Source organism: Nipponia nippon, unplaced genomic scaffold, assembly GCF_047370975.1.
Source record: "Nipponia nippon isolate SJK-2023a ecotype South Korea unplaced genomic scaffold, ASM4737097v1 scaffold_8, whole genome shotgun sequence".
Classification (NCBI taxonomy): Eukaryota; Metazoa; Chordata; class Aves; order Pelecaniformes; family Threskiornithidae; genus Nipponia; species Nipponia nippon.
The window spans coordinates 35464249-35481598 of record NW_028262402.1 but is presented as its reverse complement, the minus strand read 5'-3'; the positions used below and the strand labels follow the sequence as shown (position 1 = coordinate 35481598).

The window sequence follows — 17350 nt, the reverse complement described above, 5'->3', positions numbered from 1 at the left end:
AATGGCACCATGGTATTTGCTAGGAAACAGACTAACACTAAAAACACTTCTTCATTGTGGCAAATTCATTCCAAAGAATAATTTTGTCAGCAGATCATAAATCCACAAAATGTGTCACAGGCTTTAGCACTAAGGAGAGAGCAGGCCTAGAGGAGTTTTCTAGCCACTTCCCTTTCTGAAGTGGCTTTTTCATTTTTAACATGACAGCAGATGCTGATTTAAGTGATTTTGGCTGAGTTGTGACTAATCGGTCTTTTCATCTGCCATTAATTTATTTGTCTTCTTGTTCACTAAGAGATTTAATTGCAGCATAGAAATTTGCCAATTTTCCTTTAGAAAAATACCCATTAAACTTCCCATTAAAAAAATCCTCAGATTTTCCATTGCAAGGAGTTAGTCCCATATTACAGTAAGTAGTTCTATAAAATAGCATGTCTTTCTTCTAAGAATTCGGAGTTTTCAACTGTATGCACTCACTCATTTCCATCTTAATAAAAAGCAAAGTATGCAAGGACAACCGCACAAGAAAGCCTCATGAACTGGAAAAAGTTGTCAGCAAAACCAGTCACACAGCCTTTCACACAGAGAACATGTCTTTTATACAGCCAGTTGTATGCAGATATCAAAAGGCTCCAGCTGCAACACACATTTTCAAGTATCTTCCTCTCAGGATTGATTCAACCTCTGGCTCCTCATGCCAAATCCAAAAATGCAGACTTCTCTGTTGTTTTAAATGTTACTTTCTTAGGGCTTTTGACAAATCAATCATTAAAAAATGACAATTTATTGTTGCTTTCTGATTTAGAGTAATGTTCTCCTCATTCTGCTGACCAAGAGCTCTGAGAGATGAACTCTGGCTATTTTTGTTGTGACAACTACAGATGTGAACTTGCCAGATTGAACTTGGGCAACGAAGCCAGAGGTGTATGCTTCCATCCTGACTCTGATGCAGAAGCAGCAAGTTCTGACAGAGAACCTGGGTGAGAAAACATATTCAGCCACAGCAGCCTTTGTACAGTGACCTTGTTTCAGCCTCTATAGCAAAGTTTTGACACTTTTTATCTCTCTAACCTACAGCACTGAGAATAACTGGACTCTGCTCCATCTTCTCCACCATTAGCAGACTTGTTTACCAAGCTTCCCTTGGTTTCAGTTGCCAATAAATAATGCTTTTGCAGCCACAAAGGCGGCAATGGAATTATTCGGTTGTTACCAAGGAAGGAGTATGGGGAACAGAAAGGATGTTTGGTCTGCAGAGCATTAAATTCTGCTCTGAAAAGCCAAAAAATTGTAACCACTTCTATATATCCTTCTAGTATTTGCCCTTATATGCAATCCTTCACTTCAAAGTACGAAACTAAGTCTGGAATCTTCACTTCGGAGCTCTACATCATTAATTATTTTTTCCCATCACCACTGTCCTTCCTTTTCATCATCAGATCATTTCTTATCTATATGTATTGTTTATGCCAGAAAGATTTATAACATTGTAAAGTAAGAGGAGAACTAGGTACAATGAATTCACTGCTGGCTGAAGGCCTTCTGCGCAATCATTCATAATGCCGTAAAATCAAGCCCAGTTACTTACGTGCTGTGTGCTTGTGTACTTTTGTGTGTTATGTTAAATGCTACATAGAAATAGTACCTATAAAGTTAGAACATTTTAGATGAAAGGCCATGTCAAGAGAAAAAGTCTCAATGAATTAAAGGATTCTAGCTCAGCAGTTAGCAGGCCGCATTGACAGAGCTTTAAACCAGATGCGAAGGGCGAAGGGGATAAAACCAGGCTTGCTAGGGATGAGCCTAGGGGTGGCATGCCTATGCTGGAGAAGAGATCTATAGCCCAACTGAAGTGCATTTACACCAATGCACGCAGCATGGGCAATAAACAGGAGGAGCTGGAAGCCATTGCGCAGCAGGAAAGCTATGATGTGGTAACTATCACGGAAACGTGGTGGGATGACTCACACAACTAGAGTGCTGCAATGGATGGCTACAAGCTCTTTAGAAGGGACAGGCAAGGAAGGAGAGGTGGTGGGGTAGCCCTGTATGTTAGGGAGTGTTTTGACTGTCTAGAGCTTAATGACAGTCATGATAAGGCTGAGTGCTTATGGGTAAAGATCAGAGGGAAGGCTAACAAGGCAGATATCGTGGTGGGAGTCTGTTACAAACCACCCAACCAGGACGAGGAAACAGACGAAGCATTCTACAAGCGGTTGGCTGAAGTCTCACAATCTCTAGCCGTTGTTCTCATGGGAGACTTCAGCTTACCAGATATCTGCTGGAAATACAACACAGCAGAGAGGAAGCAGTCTAGCAGGTTCCTGGAGTGTGTGGGAGATAACTGCCTGACGCAGCTGGTAAGCGAGCCAGCCAGGGGAGGTGCCCCGCTGGACCTGCTGTTCGCAAACAGAGAGGGCCTGGTGGGCGATGTGGTGGTTGGAGGCTGTCTTGGGCTCAGCGACCATGAAATGATAGAGAGGTAAGGAAACGGGTCAGCAAGACCGCTACCCTGAACTTCAGAAAGGCAGAGTTTGCGCTGTTCAGGAGTCTGGTTAACAGAGTCCCTTGGGAGGCAGTCCTGAAGGGCAAAGGAGTCCAGGAAAGCTGGATGTTATTCAAGAAGGAAGTCTTAAAGGCAGAGGAGTAGGCCGTCCCCATGTGCCGTAAGTCGAGCAGGTGGGGGAGAAGACCGGCCTGGCTGAACAGAGAGCTTTGGCTGGAACTCAGGAATAAAAGGAGAGCTTACCACCTTTGGAAGAAGAGGCAGGTGACTCAGGGGAACTACAAGGATGTTGTGAGGTTATGCAGGGAGAAGATCAGAAAGGCGAAGGCGCAGCTGGAACTTAAAACTGGCCACCACCATTAAAGATAACAAAAAATGTTTTTACAAATGTATCAGCGACAAAAGGAGGGCCAGGGAGAATCTCCCTCCTTTGTTGGATACAGAAGGTAACCTTGCCACGAAGGATGAGGAGAAGGCAGAGGTACTTAATGCCTTCTTTGCCTCAGTCTTTAATAGTCAAGCTAGTCATCCTTGGGTTTTTCAGGCCCCTGAGCTGGGAGATGGAGATAGGATGCAGAATGAAGCCGCAGTTGTCAAAGAGGTGGCAGTCACTGACCTGCTCCTCCACCTGGATGCTCACAAGTCCAGGGGCCCAGATGGGATCCACCCAAGGATACTGAGGGAGCTGGCAGAGGAGCTGGCCAAGCCACTCTCCATCATTTATCAGCAGTCCTGGTCAACCGGGGAGGTCCCAGATGACTGGAAGCTAGCAAATGTGATGCTTATCTACAAGAAGGGTCGGAAGGAGAATCCCGGGAACTACAGGCTTGTCAGCCTGACCTCGGTGCTGGGGAAGGTCATGGAGCAGATCATCCTGAGTGCCATCACACGGCACATGCAGGACAATCGGGGGATCAGGCCCAGCCAGCATGGGTTTATGAAAGGGAGATCCTGTTTCACTAACCTGGTCTCCTTCTATGACAAGGTGACCCGCTTAGTGGATGAGGGGAAGGCTGTGGATGTTGTCTGCTTGGACTTTAGTAAGGCCTTTGACACTGTCTCCCACAGCATTCTCCTGGAGAAGCTGGCTGCTCACGGCTTGGATGGGTGCACTCTACGCTGGGTTAAAAACTGGCTGGACGGCCGAGCCCAGAGAGTGGTGATGAAATCCAGTTGGCGGCTGGTCACGAGCAGTGTTCTCCAGGGCTCAGTGTTGGGCCGGTCCTGTTCAATATCTTTATTGATGATCTGGATGAGGGGATTGAGTGCACCCTCAGTAAGTTTGCAGATGACATCAAGTTGGGAGGAAGTGTTGATCTGCTGGAGGGTAGGAAGGCCCTGCAGAGGGACCTGGACAGGCTGGACTGATGGGCCGGGGCCAACTGCATGAGATTCAACAAGGTTCAGTGCCGGGTCCTGCACTTGGGTCACAACAACCCCATGCAACGCTACAGGCTGGGGGAGGAGTGGCTGGAGAGCTGCCTGGCAGAAAAGGATCTGGGGGTGTTGGTTGACAGCTTCCTGAACATGAGCCAGCAGGGTGCTCAGGTGGCCAAGAGGGCCAATGGCATCCTGGCTTGTATCAGGAATAGTGTGGCCAGCAGGACCAGGGAGGTGATTGTCTCCCTGTACTTGGCAGTGGGGAGGCCGCACCTCGAATCCTGTGTTCAGTTTTGGGCCCCTCACTACAAGAAGGACATCGAGGTGCTGGAGCGTGTCCAGAGGAGGGCAACGGAGCTGGTGAAGGGTCTAGAGCACAAGTCTTATGAGGAGCGGCTGAGGGAACTGGGGTTGTTTAGTTTGGAGAAGAGGAGGCTGAGGGGAGACCTTATTGCTCTCTACTACTACCTGAAAGGAGGTTGTAGTGACGTGGGCATCGGTGTCTTCTCCCAAGTAACAAATGATAGGACAAGAGGAAACGGCCTCACGCTGCACCAGGGGAAGTTTAGGTTGGATATTAGGAAAAACTTCTTCCCCAAAAGGGTGGTCAGGCATTGGAACAGGCTGCCCAGGGAGGTGGTTGAGTCTCCATCCCTGGAGGTATTTAAAGAATGGATAGACATGGTGCTTGAGGACATGGTTTAATGGTGGACTTGGCAGTGCTAGGTTAACGGTTGGACTCGATGATCTTAAGGTTCCAACCTTGATGATTCTATGATTCTATGATTCCAGAAGATACAGATACATTTTCTGCAAAAAGTCTAACAGAGTATCAGCTCTGAGAAGTACCTGATTTTAGTAGATCTACTGGTGTACCTCTGGCCAAACTTTCCTTTTTATGAAAATATAGGGCCTATTATTGGTCAGAAAACTTTTAACTTTTCTCACCAGGAACCCAGTATCCACCAGTATTTAATTTGTTTTAAAAACAACAGAATTTAAAGTATGGGTGCACTTGCCAGTATTTTAAGAGAAAATATGTTCCTTCTAAAGAAGGAATTATGGACTTACCTCGAAGATCAGGAGACCTAAGAAATTAAACATCACTGCTATCACAAATGCAACTCAGATTAGAGACTCAATTAAGACAGTTCTGACCAAACTTTCTTAAAAATCCCATACATACACACAGTCTTTTTCCCATCCTTCAGTTCTCTGCCAGAAACCTTAAATGTATATGCTTTTTAAAACATACTTTTTTCTCCTTTCTGCTCTTTGGTTATGATATTGCTCCAGTTACAGTTTTTCACGTTTTTTTCCTAAAACATCCAAGAGGCCGTTATAATTAGTTGAAAGAACTGGAATGGTTAGCTCTGTTTCTGGTAAGCTAAACCATCTCCCCAAGTGCATAAGACCAAAAGTAAAATGAAAATACATAGAACTCAAACATAAGATTTTACTGACAGAAAGGAAAAAACCCCAAAAGAACCCCAAAACACAAAAAAAAACCCACAAAACAAAGCAAAGAACGCCCATCTTGAACTAAATTACAAGAAGATGACAAAAAACTTGGAATGAATTCATGAATAAGTTAGAAGGAAAACTCTGTTAGATTTCTGGTAGCTCTGAGACTTCAAAAGGTAAAGAAGTACCTGAAGATTTCTAACCAACAGCCAATTATTTTGAAGAACAAATGAATACAGCACTTTCACTAGAAATCAGGGAAGTGGGTAGTTGGAGCTTGCATGCTAAGAAAAAAACCCAAAAGTGTGCCAATATTGCTTCTGCATCTAGGTCTGTCTAGAAACTACTTAGGAAAGAAGTCTGCCAGCAGGCCATGATTCTGAACTTACCAAAGAAGAAAAGGAAGAAACAAAAACCAACTCTAAACCTAGCCAGTCACATTTATTTAAATTCAATGGAGCAATGCAAACAACGACACAGACAACCTCTCTAGTATTGGCAGGTATAAGTAAATGAAATAGATCTTAGTATTCACCCTCATCAACAAGATGGCATGGTAGAGAAACTCAGAAGTTTTTAAAGTAAAAGGAAGCCATGATCCAGATGTATTTACAGGCCTGTACAGTACTCCCATAGGTCTCTTAATAATAATTAGTAACTACCATTATTGTTTATAAGCACACACTTTTACTATGACATACCAGAATAAGAACTCTACCACTCAAGGCAGTGGTATTACTGGAAACAGTTCCATTAGGGGCCTGGTAATTATTAAATACAGTAACACATTCTGATTAATGTGACCGTAAAAAATCAAAACAAAACCAACACAAAACAAGCAAACAAAAACTCCCCACACAACCTCAGTAAGTCCCACATATTCTCATATCAACAAACACGCACAAAGTCCCAACTGAGCACATGCATATCCCATGTGTGGCAGGGAAGGCTGTCATCTAAGAAGTGGAAAATTTCCTTCCTGATTTCCACGTGGAGAGCAGTTAATTCAGTATTAACATGTTTTATATTTGTTCATGTAAAGCAGCACACAACTTCAGTCCCCCAGAGTGGATACTTAATCTCCTTGTTCTAGGATGAGGCCTTGTTCTCACTCAAAAAATAACTTAAAAAACAAAAAATTACAAGAAAAACCTATGCACTCCCAGGGAGGCAGCAGAAGGTCTGATGTTGGGTGCCCAAGTGTCTAATCGTATGATGCTACATGCTCATGCATGGGCAGTTAAATCACATTTTGTGACCGAGTGAATGCCAGTTCCTCCCACAGGTACTTCGAAAGAAGCCTCTCCTTTGCTCATTCTTTGCTTTTACTTCAATTGGGTTACTTGAAGAAGCTTTCTCCTTTCTCTATTTTTAACCCTCTGGCAGCACTAAACTCTCTGAAGCCAAGAACTTCAGCTTTTTAAGTTCAACCTCTTTGTGGAATTGAACTGAAATCAGACAGAAGGTCCAAAGACAGATACAATTAGTCTGGTCATATAAATCTCATTTCCTTGGAAAATCAAATTGAAACCTCTATTTAGGAGTGCCTAGACCCAGAGTTTGTGCATTGGCCCATAATTAAGTATGTTTGTTATGAAGAAGGATGCAATATGTTTTGGAATGTTTTGAATTAGTGTCTCTATAAAATAAACTGCTAAAAATACATCTAGACTGTCTATAAATTCTAGCCCTTTATCACCTGCATTAATGCTAGCACAATGAAAATCACTTACCAAAGTACTGCATTTTTAAAGTTAAATTTGATTGTAATAAAAAAGTACTTCTAAAAGCATGAAGTAATATTAATACCATCAGATTGCTCTTAAAATAAAGCACCTGCTATAAGCAATGGTTTCTCTGCTAAGGTATACAAAAAGGAAGAGAAGAAAGAATTGTGTTATGTCCTTTTCCACATCTTCAAATGCAAACATGCAATGAAATCAACCAATAATTACTCTTCACTGTGTTTTCCATTTGTCCCAGCTGCATGGCTTCCTTCAGTAATTCCCAAATCTCATCTTACTGTACTTGCCTTTTTGCATTCTCCTTTTCTGACATAAGTTACTTACCTGTCCCATAAAATTCATTTGGCATTGTAGTACTTCTTTTGCTGAGAAAAATACTAGTTTTGCTGACACACACTCATACCAGGACAACTTTGTAAGACAGAAAGACACTAGGTTACTACTTATTGAAAGCAAGAAATGTTTTGGAGATGTAACATGATGACCTCTTTCTGAAATGCATTTCTACACAGCATTCTGTTTTTCTCCTTAGGAAAAAAGTAATTGTTCATCCTGCTACAAAGATATGTTGTTAATTGCAAACATATGCACTGTCATCTTACCAGGGTATTTTAAAAAACAAACCAACCCACAACAACAGGACTGAATTCCTATTCTATGAGCCTCATCCTGAACAGCTATATAAAAAGGTCTTCCCAGTGGGTTAAGTGCATACTTTTTTTTTTTTTTTAAATGCAAGGAAGTTGAAATTTCTAATGTTGCCTTAAGTGAAGAAAGAAAAGAGAGTGATTTTCCTGCAATACAGGATACATGTTAGTTTGGAAGATGAGGGAAAAGTTACAGTGAACTACTACTTTAAAATCTTTGTTGCATCTCCAGTTCAGACAGGCTTAAACAACTTGTTTCTTCTGCATATTTGTAATACAGCAAAAACTAACATAATCCAGCAAGATGTGACTGACTGGCAGAGTCAAGAAACCAGGAAATATTTTAAAATCTGCCTTTTAAGACTGATGTATACTCATGCTATATTTCCCATTCCTCCAACATCACCTGATTTCTTCCTCCTCCTGTTTGAAGTTTTCTTTTCCTACACTTTGACTTTAAGTTGATTAAAAAAAAGTTTGGACAGCAAAAAAGAGCTGTCACTACTTCTCAGCTATCAGCTGATTTTTTTATTTCTCTGTGCCTCAAATGTACATTCTTTCTTTCATTAACTTATCTTAATGTTCACATTAACTCAATCACAATTTCTCAAAGAAGCCAAGAGACAGGCTGCCATTAACTTTCATCTTGCTTTTTGGCAGTCTCTATTATCAGATGGAAAGAAGTGTTTGTAAAAGTAGTTGATTCAAGCCCTCACACAAAAAGACTATCCTCAGAGACTGTAAATAATGTTGTACTGTAACTGGCTACTTCACCAACACTCAATTTACCAATTTCCACTCTACAACATTGAAGAAAGTGACATATAGACAATAAATATTATTTCTTCCACCCCACTCCCCACCCGCCCAACTAGTTCACCTCTAGCAGCAAATTTTATAGAATGGTTATAACAGGAAAAAAAGGAGAAACAAAAATAAAATCAAACAATCCATTCCAAAACTGTGGGGTTATGATAGTACTATAATAATTCCTTCAATTATTAGGTTCCTAAACATCTGCAGGATTTATGCTTAAAATACACCCAAAACATGCTATGATACCTTCCTACTTCAAAGTAAGGATGAAACAAAGTATCCCAAAGAACAGACCACCTGAAATTAGGATTAAAATTGCCTGCTCAGTTAAATTTAAAGGTCAAGCATGACTATATAGATAAATACTTCATCCAAGCAACTTCAAACGAATACAAAACAAAACCCCCTTCCCATCTCAATGCAGTACCTATAGAAAGTCAGACCACTTACTTAAATACTTGCAGTTGACAATAGCAATAAGAAACCTCTTTAAACACCTTCTATAAAACTTGCTTTTATTTGCAAACATTAAGAGGATTAAGAGGCCTTTTTGGACATTCTGTCCATATACGAGTTATGGATTTTCACACATGTCACAATTACAGGGAAGGGACAATCTGTTCTCCGCTACAAAAATATTAAATGAAGATATTCAGAAGCCAGAGAATTCCAGGGGCCACAGAGGAGAAAACCTGACCTGGTCAAAGCACGAACTGGATACAAGAAAAACAAACAAACAAACAAAAATTAATAAAAGGGCCAGAGGGAAACAAATTTTTCAGGGAAAAGATGGCATGCCATGGAGAAGAAGGACATACTGACATGTGGAGGAGCACGCTGGACAATTTCTGTATGGTCACCAGACACACCTCTGCAGTACAATTATGACAGCAGAATCACAACTCCTCTGTTTATCACTGTTACTGTCAACTGCTTTTCATTACAGGCTTAAGATCCTTTAATGAAAGGCAATTACAAGATTTATAGTACTTTGCATTATATTCATCACCTAGATGAAAGACTAAAAGGCAGTTGTCTCCTGCAAAGTGACTGGGGCAATGTGTGGTTATTTTCATGTTTCTCAAGAGTTTCTCCATGTGTAAGCAAAAATGCCTTTGCTTTCTAAATGCCACTGAAGCTGAGCTTGCCAAACTGTGTTCTTATTGTTTAGCACTTTGTTACCTTTAATAAAGAAGCACAAGCTCAAATTCTGCCTCTCTCCAACAACTGTAAAATAGCATTATAATCTTCTGAATCTGAAGACACTGGCAGCACAGCTATCATCAAGAATACAATTTAGCCAGAATAGTGTGTTATGGGAATATATCCAGCTCAGCTCTCAGAGCCCAGAATGAGAAAAACTTTGCTGTTTATTAAGTCTTTGTATTTTGTTCTTAATGGGAAGAAAAGAAAAAAAAAAACAACAACAAAAAAAAACCTCAGGAAGAGGCAGTGCAAATGTATTTCTTCAAATAGATTCTGATTGTCTCACTTTTCCTCAAAATATACACATCTGAGTTAGGATGAAGTCTCGTCACAATCATATTTGCTGTTTCTGTACCTGCTGCCTTCTTAAGCGTCTAAAGGTGTTTTACAAACAACAGCTTATTAACCCTCAGAATATTTTTTTTACGTAGGAAAGCATTACCCTAATACCTCAGCTCTCTGAAGTCCAGAATTTGTTTCTGCTGATACCATTTGTTCTTTTGTGATAAAAAAATAAAAGAATTTTAATTTCCCAGTCCTTTATTTTTTAAACAACATTTTCTATCCCTTTTCTTTAGAACCCTAGGGAGAATAAATAACACAAACCAACTTAAATAATAAAAAATCGGATCATAATTTTGTTTTTTGTATAGCTCATATGCAATCATATTTTTTGAATGAAAAGTAGGCTATCAACTGTATTTTCTTAATCTAGTACTGCAGTTCAAACAAACATAAATTCTACAAATTATTTCTGCCTTGATACTTCCTACACAGTCTTCCCTATCTTAACACTAAAATTTAGCCAACTGGAAAACTCTCTTAATTTAAACAAATATCACCTAATTATTTGCTTACATATTCTTCATGATACTTGAGCAACTGATGCAACAGATGGATGCAAAGGACGCAACTGATTTAACTGAAGCAGAATTTTTTTTGTATAGTTCTATAATCCTAAGCATTGAAACCAAAAACATAATTGTATAATATACACTGAAACTAGAAAACGGTTGGAGAAGACATTCTACATTTTCAAGTTATTTAAGTACATAAAGGTTGCTACCAAATCCATAATAGGGCTCTAGGGGGTATGTTTCAAAGCACACCAGCATCAAGCAGATCTCCTGTTCTCCTACAATAGACCCAAAATTCCTCATTCTGGAGCTCTACTGACAAACCAAGCTCTGTCTGTGTATTCCTGTCATGCACAGTCTAACCCTATTTTTTTTTTTGGTACTTATTACCAGCTTGCAACTTTGAAAATTCTCCCTTCCTAGCCAGCTCCATTCCATCCCCGCTCACTCTGACCCTCTTTCCACTAGGAACTCCCCATTGTTCTGTAGAATCAGATGGTGGGGCACCAAACGCCCCCCAAGACATATATATTTTTAAGATTCTGCCTGTATAAGGTTATGACTCAAATAATTAGTGTACAAACTGAAATTTCATGGGCTGAAACTAGAACTTTCTTTGTACTGGCTTACCTCATTCTCTTTGGATGTGTACTGTATCTTGAGAGTATCCATGGCTCTGATCATGGCTTGCATGGCAGTAAATATGTTTTGGTAAACCAGTTTTGTGAAGCCTTTCCTGTCTTCTTCTGTGTAACCTGATCCATGAATAATCCTCATTTGTTTAATGAACGTACTCTTGCCACTTTCTCCTGTGCCTGGGGGAGGGGGAAAGAGGAGAGACAAAAAGTATTGTATTTGCAAATCCTGGCAGTTGAAAATATTTGTAAATACACATATAAGGATGTGCAATTTATCTGAGCATGCCTAAGAGTCACCATTAACTGTAGTATCATTTCTGAATTTTCCATTCTCTATAATCTGAATTGTTTTAGTCAAAATATTTGCATTTCTGGGTTTGGGAGGGTTTTTTTTGGTAAAAGATATATATAGGTATCTTATCAGAATACATCCTACAATGTTTAATCTAAGCATCCTGTAGGTAGAAGTCAGATTACAAAATAAGCAAGGTACATGAGTACAAAAGAAAGAAACTTTGTTTGTGTAAGGATCAAATTACTCAACACTGACAACTTTTACAAAGCTTATGTACCATTTACACCTTAACAATAAAGCCTGCACTAATACCGAACTTGGAGAAGAATTTCATCATGACGCCACATTACTTAGTTTCACATTTCCACTGATTCTTATATAAATACTGATTGAAAACATGCTAACTGAAATGATGAAAAACACATTCATTGCTGTCAGCTACACTGGGAATTATTGATTCTATTTCAAAAAGCCCTAACAAACGGATACTGTAAAGTCATAATTGAACTTACATTATTCATATAATAGTTTGCATGTACATATTGCTTTAAGCCCATTTACAGGACATAACAGTGTATTTCCTAACATTTTTCAGGATGTAAGCCTTGTTCCTCTGCTCTTTCCTATTAGCCTTACAACAGAGAAATGTCTGCACTGACTCATGTCAAGGGTCCATTCAGGCAGTGTCCCGTCTCCAACCAAGTTTGTAAGTGCTGGCCAAAAGAAGAGTAAAAAGAGGGGCCAGAATATATGACAATTCCTCCAGAAGACCCTCTGTGCATCTTAAAAGTTAGGACTTAGCTTAGAAGTTCATTAGCTGAATGTTGAATGAATGTTGAATTGAATGTTGAATGCATGAATGAAAGTTCATTAGCTACCTATTCGGTAGCCCTACTGTATCTCTCAAGCACTTGGGCAGGTCTTTCCTTAAAGCCATGGAAACTTTTTGCAGCCTCAACACATTTTAGTAAGGAGTTTCAGAGCTGGATCACCCATGACACGTTATTTGTTCTGAGCCTGGACTCACCAGCTTCATTTCTGTTTCTTGTATTCAATAAATTTTCCTCCTTCCCTTCTCCACACACTCTTGATTTTGTACAGCTCTATCATATTGTATTGGGTTTATGTGGCAATGTTTTGATAGCAGGGGGGCTGCACGGCTGGCTTCTGTGAGAAGATGACAGAAGCTTCCTCCATGTCAGAGCCCATTTCACTGGCTCCAAGAGGGAACCCGCCACCGGCCAAAGCTGAGCCCATCAGCGATGTTGGTAGCGCCTCTGGGATAACATATTTAAGAAAAGGTAAGAAAAACTGTGCAACAGGTATGTGAGAGAGAAATGTGAGAGAAACAGCCCTGCAGACTCCAAGGTCAGTGAAGAAGGAGGGGAGAAGGTGGTCCGGTCCAGGCACCTCTGCTCTCTACTTTGGAGCAGAGATTCCCCTGCAGCCCACTGAGGACCATGGTGAGGCAGGCTGTCCCCCTGCAGCCCACTGAGGACCATGGTGGAGCAGATACACTGTAGCCCATGGAGGACCCCATGCCGGAGCAGGTGGACATGCCCTGAGGGAAGCTTCCGCCTGTGGAGAGCCCATGCGGGAGCAGGTTCCTGGCAGGACCTGTGGCCTGTGGGGGACCCATGCCTGAGCAGTTTTTGAAGAACTGCAGCCCGTGGAAAAGACCTCTGTTGGAGAAGTTTGTGAAGGACTATCCTGTGGGATGGACCGCAGGCTAGCGCAGGGGAAGAGCGCGAGGAGGGAGGAGCAGCAGAGATGAAGTGTTACTATCTGACCACAACCCCCATTTCCCATGCCCCTGTGCTGCTCAGGGGGAGGAGGTAGAAGAGTCGGGAGTGAAGTCGAGCCTGGGAAGAAGGGAGGGGTGAGGAGAAGGTGTTTAAAGATTTGTTCTTTCTCACTATCTTTCTGTTATTAATTGGCAATAAATTAAATTAATTTCCCTAAGTCAAGTCCGTTTTGCCTGTGATGGTAATGGGTAAGTGATCTCCCTGTCCTTACCTTGACCCATGAGCATACTTTCTCCTCTGTCCTGTTCAGAAGGGGGAGTGATAGAGCAGCTTGGTGGGCACCTGGACGTCAGCCAAGGTCAACCCACCACACATATTCACCTTTGGCTGTACTTTTTGTAGATTGAAGAGTCCTAACCAGGTCAGTTCAGTTCTCAGGTGGAGTTCTCACTCCATAGTTTGATCATCCCTTTGACCCCTTTTGAAGCTTTCTCTTCTGTTTACGTCTGAGATATATCTAGAGTACCAAAACTTCAAATACTAAGGTGCTGCCAAAACTTAGATTTATGAAGTGGTATCATTGTGTTATCTGTGCTGTAAGTAATTAAAAGAGAGAGAAAGTGCATTTCTCCACCTGCATTACTTTATACTGATCTACAATTAACTTCACCTGCCATTTCACTGCCTACTCTTGCAATATGCTTCTGCAACTTTCAGTCACCCTTACAAACTTGACTAACAATGAGCAGAAAAATTTCTCTTGTAATTGCTCAACTCCATTTCCACCACACCTCTCATTTTCTCTGTATTTCCTGTTTTTCAGCATCAGTGTGATGTGATTGAACAAATCCATTTCTATCCCACAGAGCTTTTTATATGAGAGGGTCATGGACAGCCGTTTCTTGTTCTTCCTCAACTGAAGGATGGCACAGGAACAAAAAATACTTGTTATACTTCCTTCTTAAAACCTTCACTGTAATTTTTTCAGAATTCTAACAATTAACTCCATTCTGTCTGAGCTATTGGATTTGCTTCACTTCTTCACTAAGAATTTACTGCTAGTAGGATAGTCTTGCCATTAACAAACCTTCAGTAATTTACACTTAGTACCACTAGGTGTCGAAAATGTATCAGCACAAAGAGGAAACAGTTCCTCTGAACATTACATCTTCAGATATAACAAAGCAGGAAAATACTGTGAGTGCCCATCTTACAATACTGCATCTCAGTACCATAGCAGACCATAGGATCTTTTAATGAAAGATCATGCAGCTGCAGGGCTCCAACCATTAATAATAATAACAAGCATAACTCAGGTAACCTAGGAAAGTGTAATGTGTTATCATGTATTACTCGTGTATCACAGCCATTTTTCTGAAACATTTATCATTGTCATCAATTCTTCCTCTACGACCTCCTTTCCTATTTCGCAGCCTCCATTGTGGACTTCCTTTCAAAGTTGTAGCTGCCCCTTAATCAAGCCCATGTTGTTCAACAGTCATTCTCTAGAACATTGCTAGCACAGCTCTGCTCTCCAGGTAACATGACATATAGCACTCATCAGAAGAAGGCTGAAGCAACTTTTTAATGAAGCAATATGAAATATTTAATATTTTTGTCTGTAAAAAGAAGATTAATATAGCTGTTCTTTCAACAAATGTTTGGACTTTCTTTAATTTTGGCATTGTATTGGTTTACTTGAGAGAGATGGAACATAGAGATATGCTGGAATATATGCAAAACAATTCCTGGAGGAATTTGTTTTAGTAAAATGCATTACATAGTTACATCATATATCACAGCCCTCAGAAATGCAGTCCTGGCATGTCAGCTTTAAGAAATCAACATGAATACAATTCAAATACAATTCAGTTTAAAAACAAAACCAAACCAAACCAAACCCCACCAACAACTTTTTTCACTGTCAGTGGAACCCTTATATTTGAGAGGAAAACACTCTGATTAATTGAGTTTGAATTGCTGACCTGAATTTTTATATAACTCAGAATAAACAGTCCTATCACATTACAGCAGTGCCCTCTACCAATGTTTGAGTTAAAGAAAAACCATTGTGCAACTGTTAACTTCACTGTCACGGATATGTAACAATGCTGTAAAATTAAGTTTTAAAAAAAAAGCAAAATCAAAGCACTATATATCTAATTTCAGCTTTTAAAGAAAAATGCTTTTTTCCAAGCCCCACAAACACCGAAGGTAGATAGGGCCAGGTTTGAAGAGATCATCATCTGTAATCCAAGCTAGAGTTGTTGCCTGCATGTATCCAATTTATTTTTTTAAGAAATTTAAGGTCAATATTTTATTACTATCCAATTTGATCTAATCTGTATCAACCTACAGCAAACAAAAATTGCCTATTCAAGTGATCTATAAAGTGGTATGAAACACACGGGTAATAAACAGAGCCATCCTGCTTTACCCCTTGACCTCTCATAATCCTGAACACAAGTTGATTTAAAAGCTTTCTGCTCCCTACTCTGACCTTAAGTAGAGTGCACAGTCTTCTTTCTGTATTCTTCCTTCCAGCAACTCCTTATATGCCTAGCTGTGCCTCTTGTCATAAACCCAGAATACAGGGTCTCTGTGCAAATCCAAGAATACATGCTCTTTGTTTCTCCATTCTCATAAGCTATCTAAAAAAATCTTCAGGGCTCATTAGCTTAAAATGAAACAAGGCTTTTGAAGCACATCTTGACAGAGCATCATTTTACAGCATGTTAAAAAGTGTCAGGGCTTTCAAAAAGAGTTTGAATATGGAGTAGTCGTGCCAACATGCATACTTGTGAGATATTAAGCTAAAGATAACTGCATTTCAGGATGGAACTACAAACACAATCAGATTTGGATTGAGTGTCTTTTTAATTAAAATAGTTGGAAAACAAATGGAGACACATAAATTGGCACTGGTGTTTTAAGACATCAGATGGTGGGACTTAAGAAAATGGAGTACAGTTTTTACATTAGGAATAACAAAAATGGTAGTGGGGTAATAAAAAGCAGGTAGTACAGAAAGTGTAGATAATAGAACAATATAATATTGATGTATTATATACCTTGGAAATATATAATCACACTTTAATGCCACCCATTCTAGAAGCATTAGAGAATGGGGGGCTTTAAAATGTGGCTATATACCTCCAAGGTGTTGGAATTCTGTTATTACAAACAAGTTTTAAGAGGCTATTTGTGTAAAAAAAACCCCAACCCAACCCAAACCAGTGACATTTGTGCTCAGCACTTGCCCAGAATACATTTAGTGCATTTACCTTCAGGAAATAATGTTGAATCATTACTGCCCAAATATGGAATACACATTCTACTGACTAGGTCAAAAGACAATATTCTCAAAAGGTGAGATGTAAATACATTAGTTAATGTCACGTATTTATCTCCTTGCAGTCACTTCAAGCATTCAGTTTTTTTCCTCTGCTTTCAACTACTGACTGCCACAGAAGTAAGTGTTTCTCAATTGAAAGGAATATTGGAATTTTGCCAGTTAATTCAAGGAATAAAACACTATATCTGTTTTGGCCATTGTTTCTTTTGTCCTTAACTCCTCCTTTGCCTGTCAGCTTTATTTTCCAAGTCTAATATCTTAATTCTTTATGGAGAAACCAACAAGTTATTAAAACAAACCAAACAAACAAAAAACAAAGCCCTGAAACAACACAACTCTGTGCTCTCTTATTCTCCTAAGGACTTTGTCTGTCCAACTTAATTACATCAATGAGCAGACTGTGAATACAGCCACAACAAAACTAGAAGGCTGTAATTAATAAGGACAGAGCAAAGCTAACTAACTAGTTTTGCTAATCCTACCACTATTAAGAACAACACAACAGCAGCTTTGGCAGAGGTGATAAAGCCTACTGTGAACCCTGGATCCACACTTGAGCAGTTCAAATGACTGAGATCCAGGTTGCTCTTCACTATTATCAGCTCTCAAATGGCAACGATGCCTTCAACTACAGTGTAGACCTGTCCGTGTGCTCACTTCCACTTGCCATACATGAATAGATGTAGGTCAGTTAGT

General features: G+C 40.1%; 1 protein-coding gene across 1 annotated transcript in view; it reads right to left on the bottom strand.

Moving 5' to 3' along the window:
* Nucleotides 1-17350, bottom strand: part of LOC104020876 (guanine nucleotide-binding protein subunit alpha-14) — a 93334-nt gene that overhangs the window by 37110 nt on the left and 38874 nt on the right. The window contains exon 2 of the mRNA XM_087741403.1: nt 11252-11436. Within this exon, the coding sequence (XP_087597529.1) occupies nt 11252-11436 (185 nt within the window). The remainder of the gene's footprint in view (nt 1-11251; nt 11437-17350) is intronic.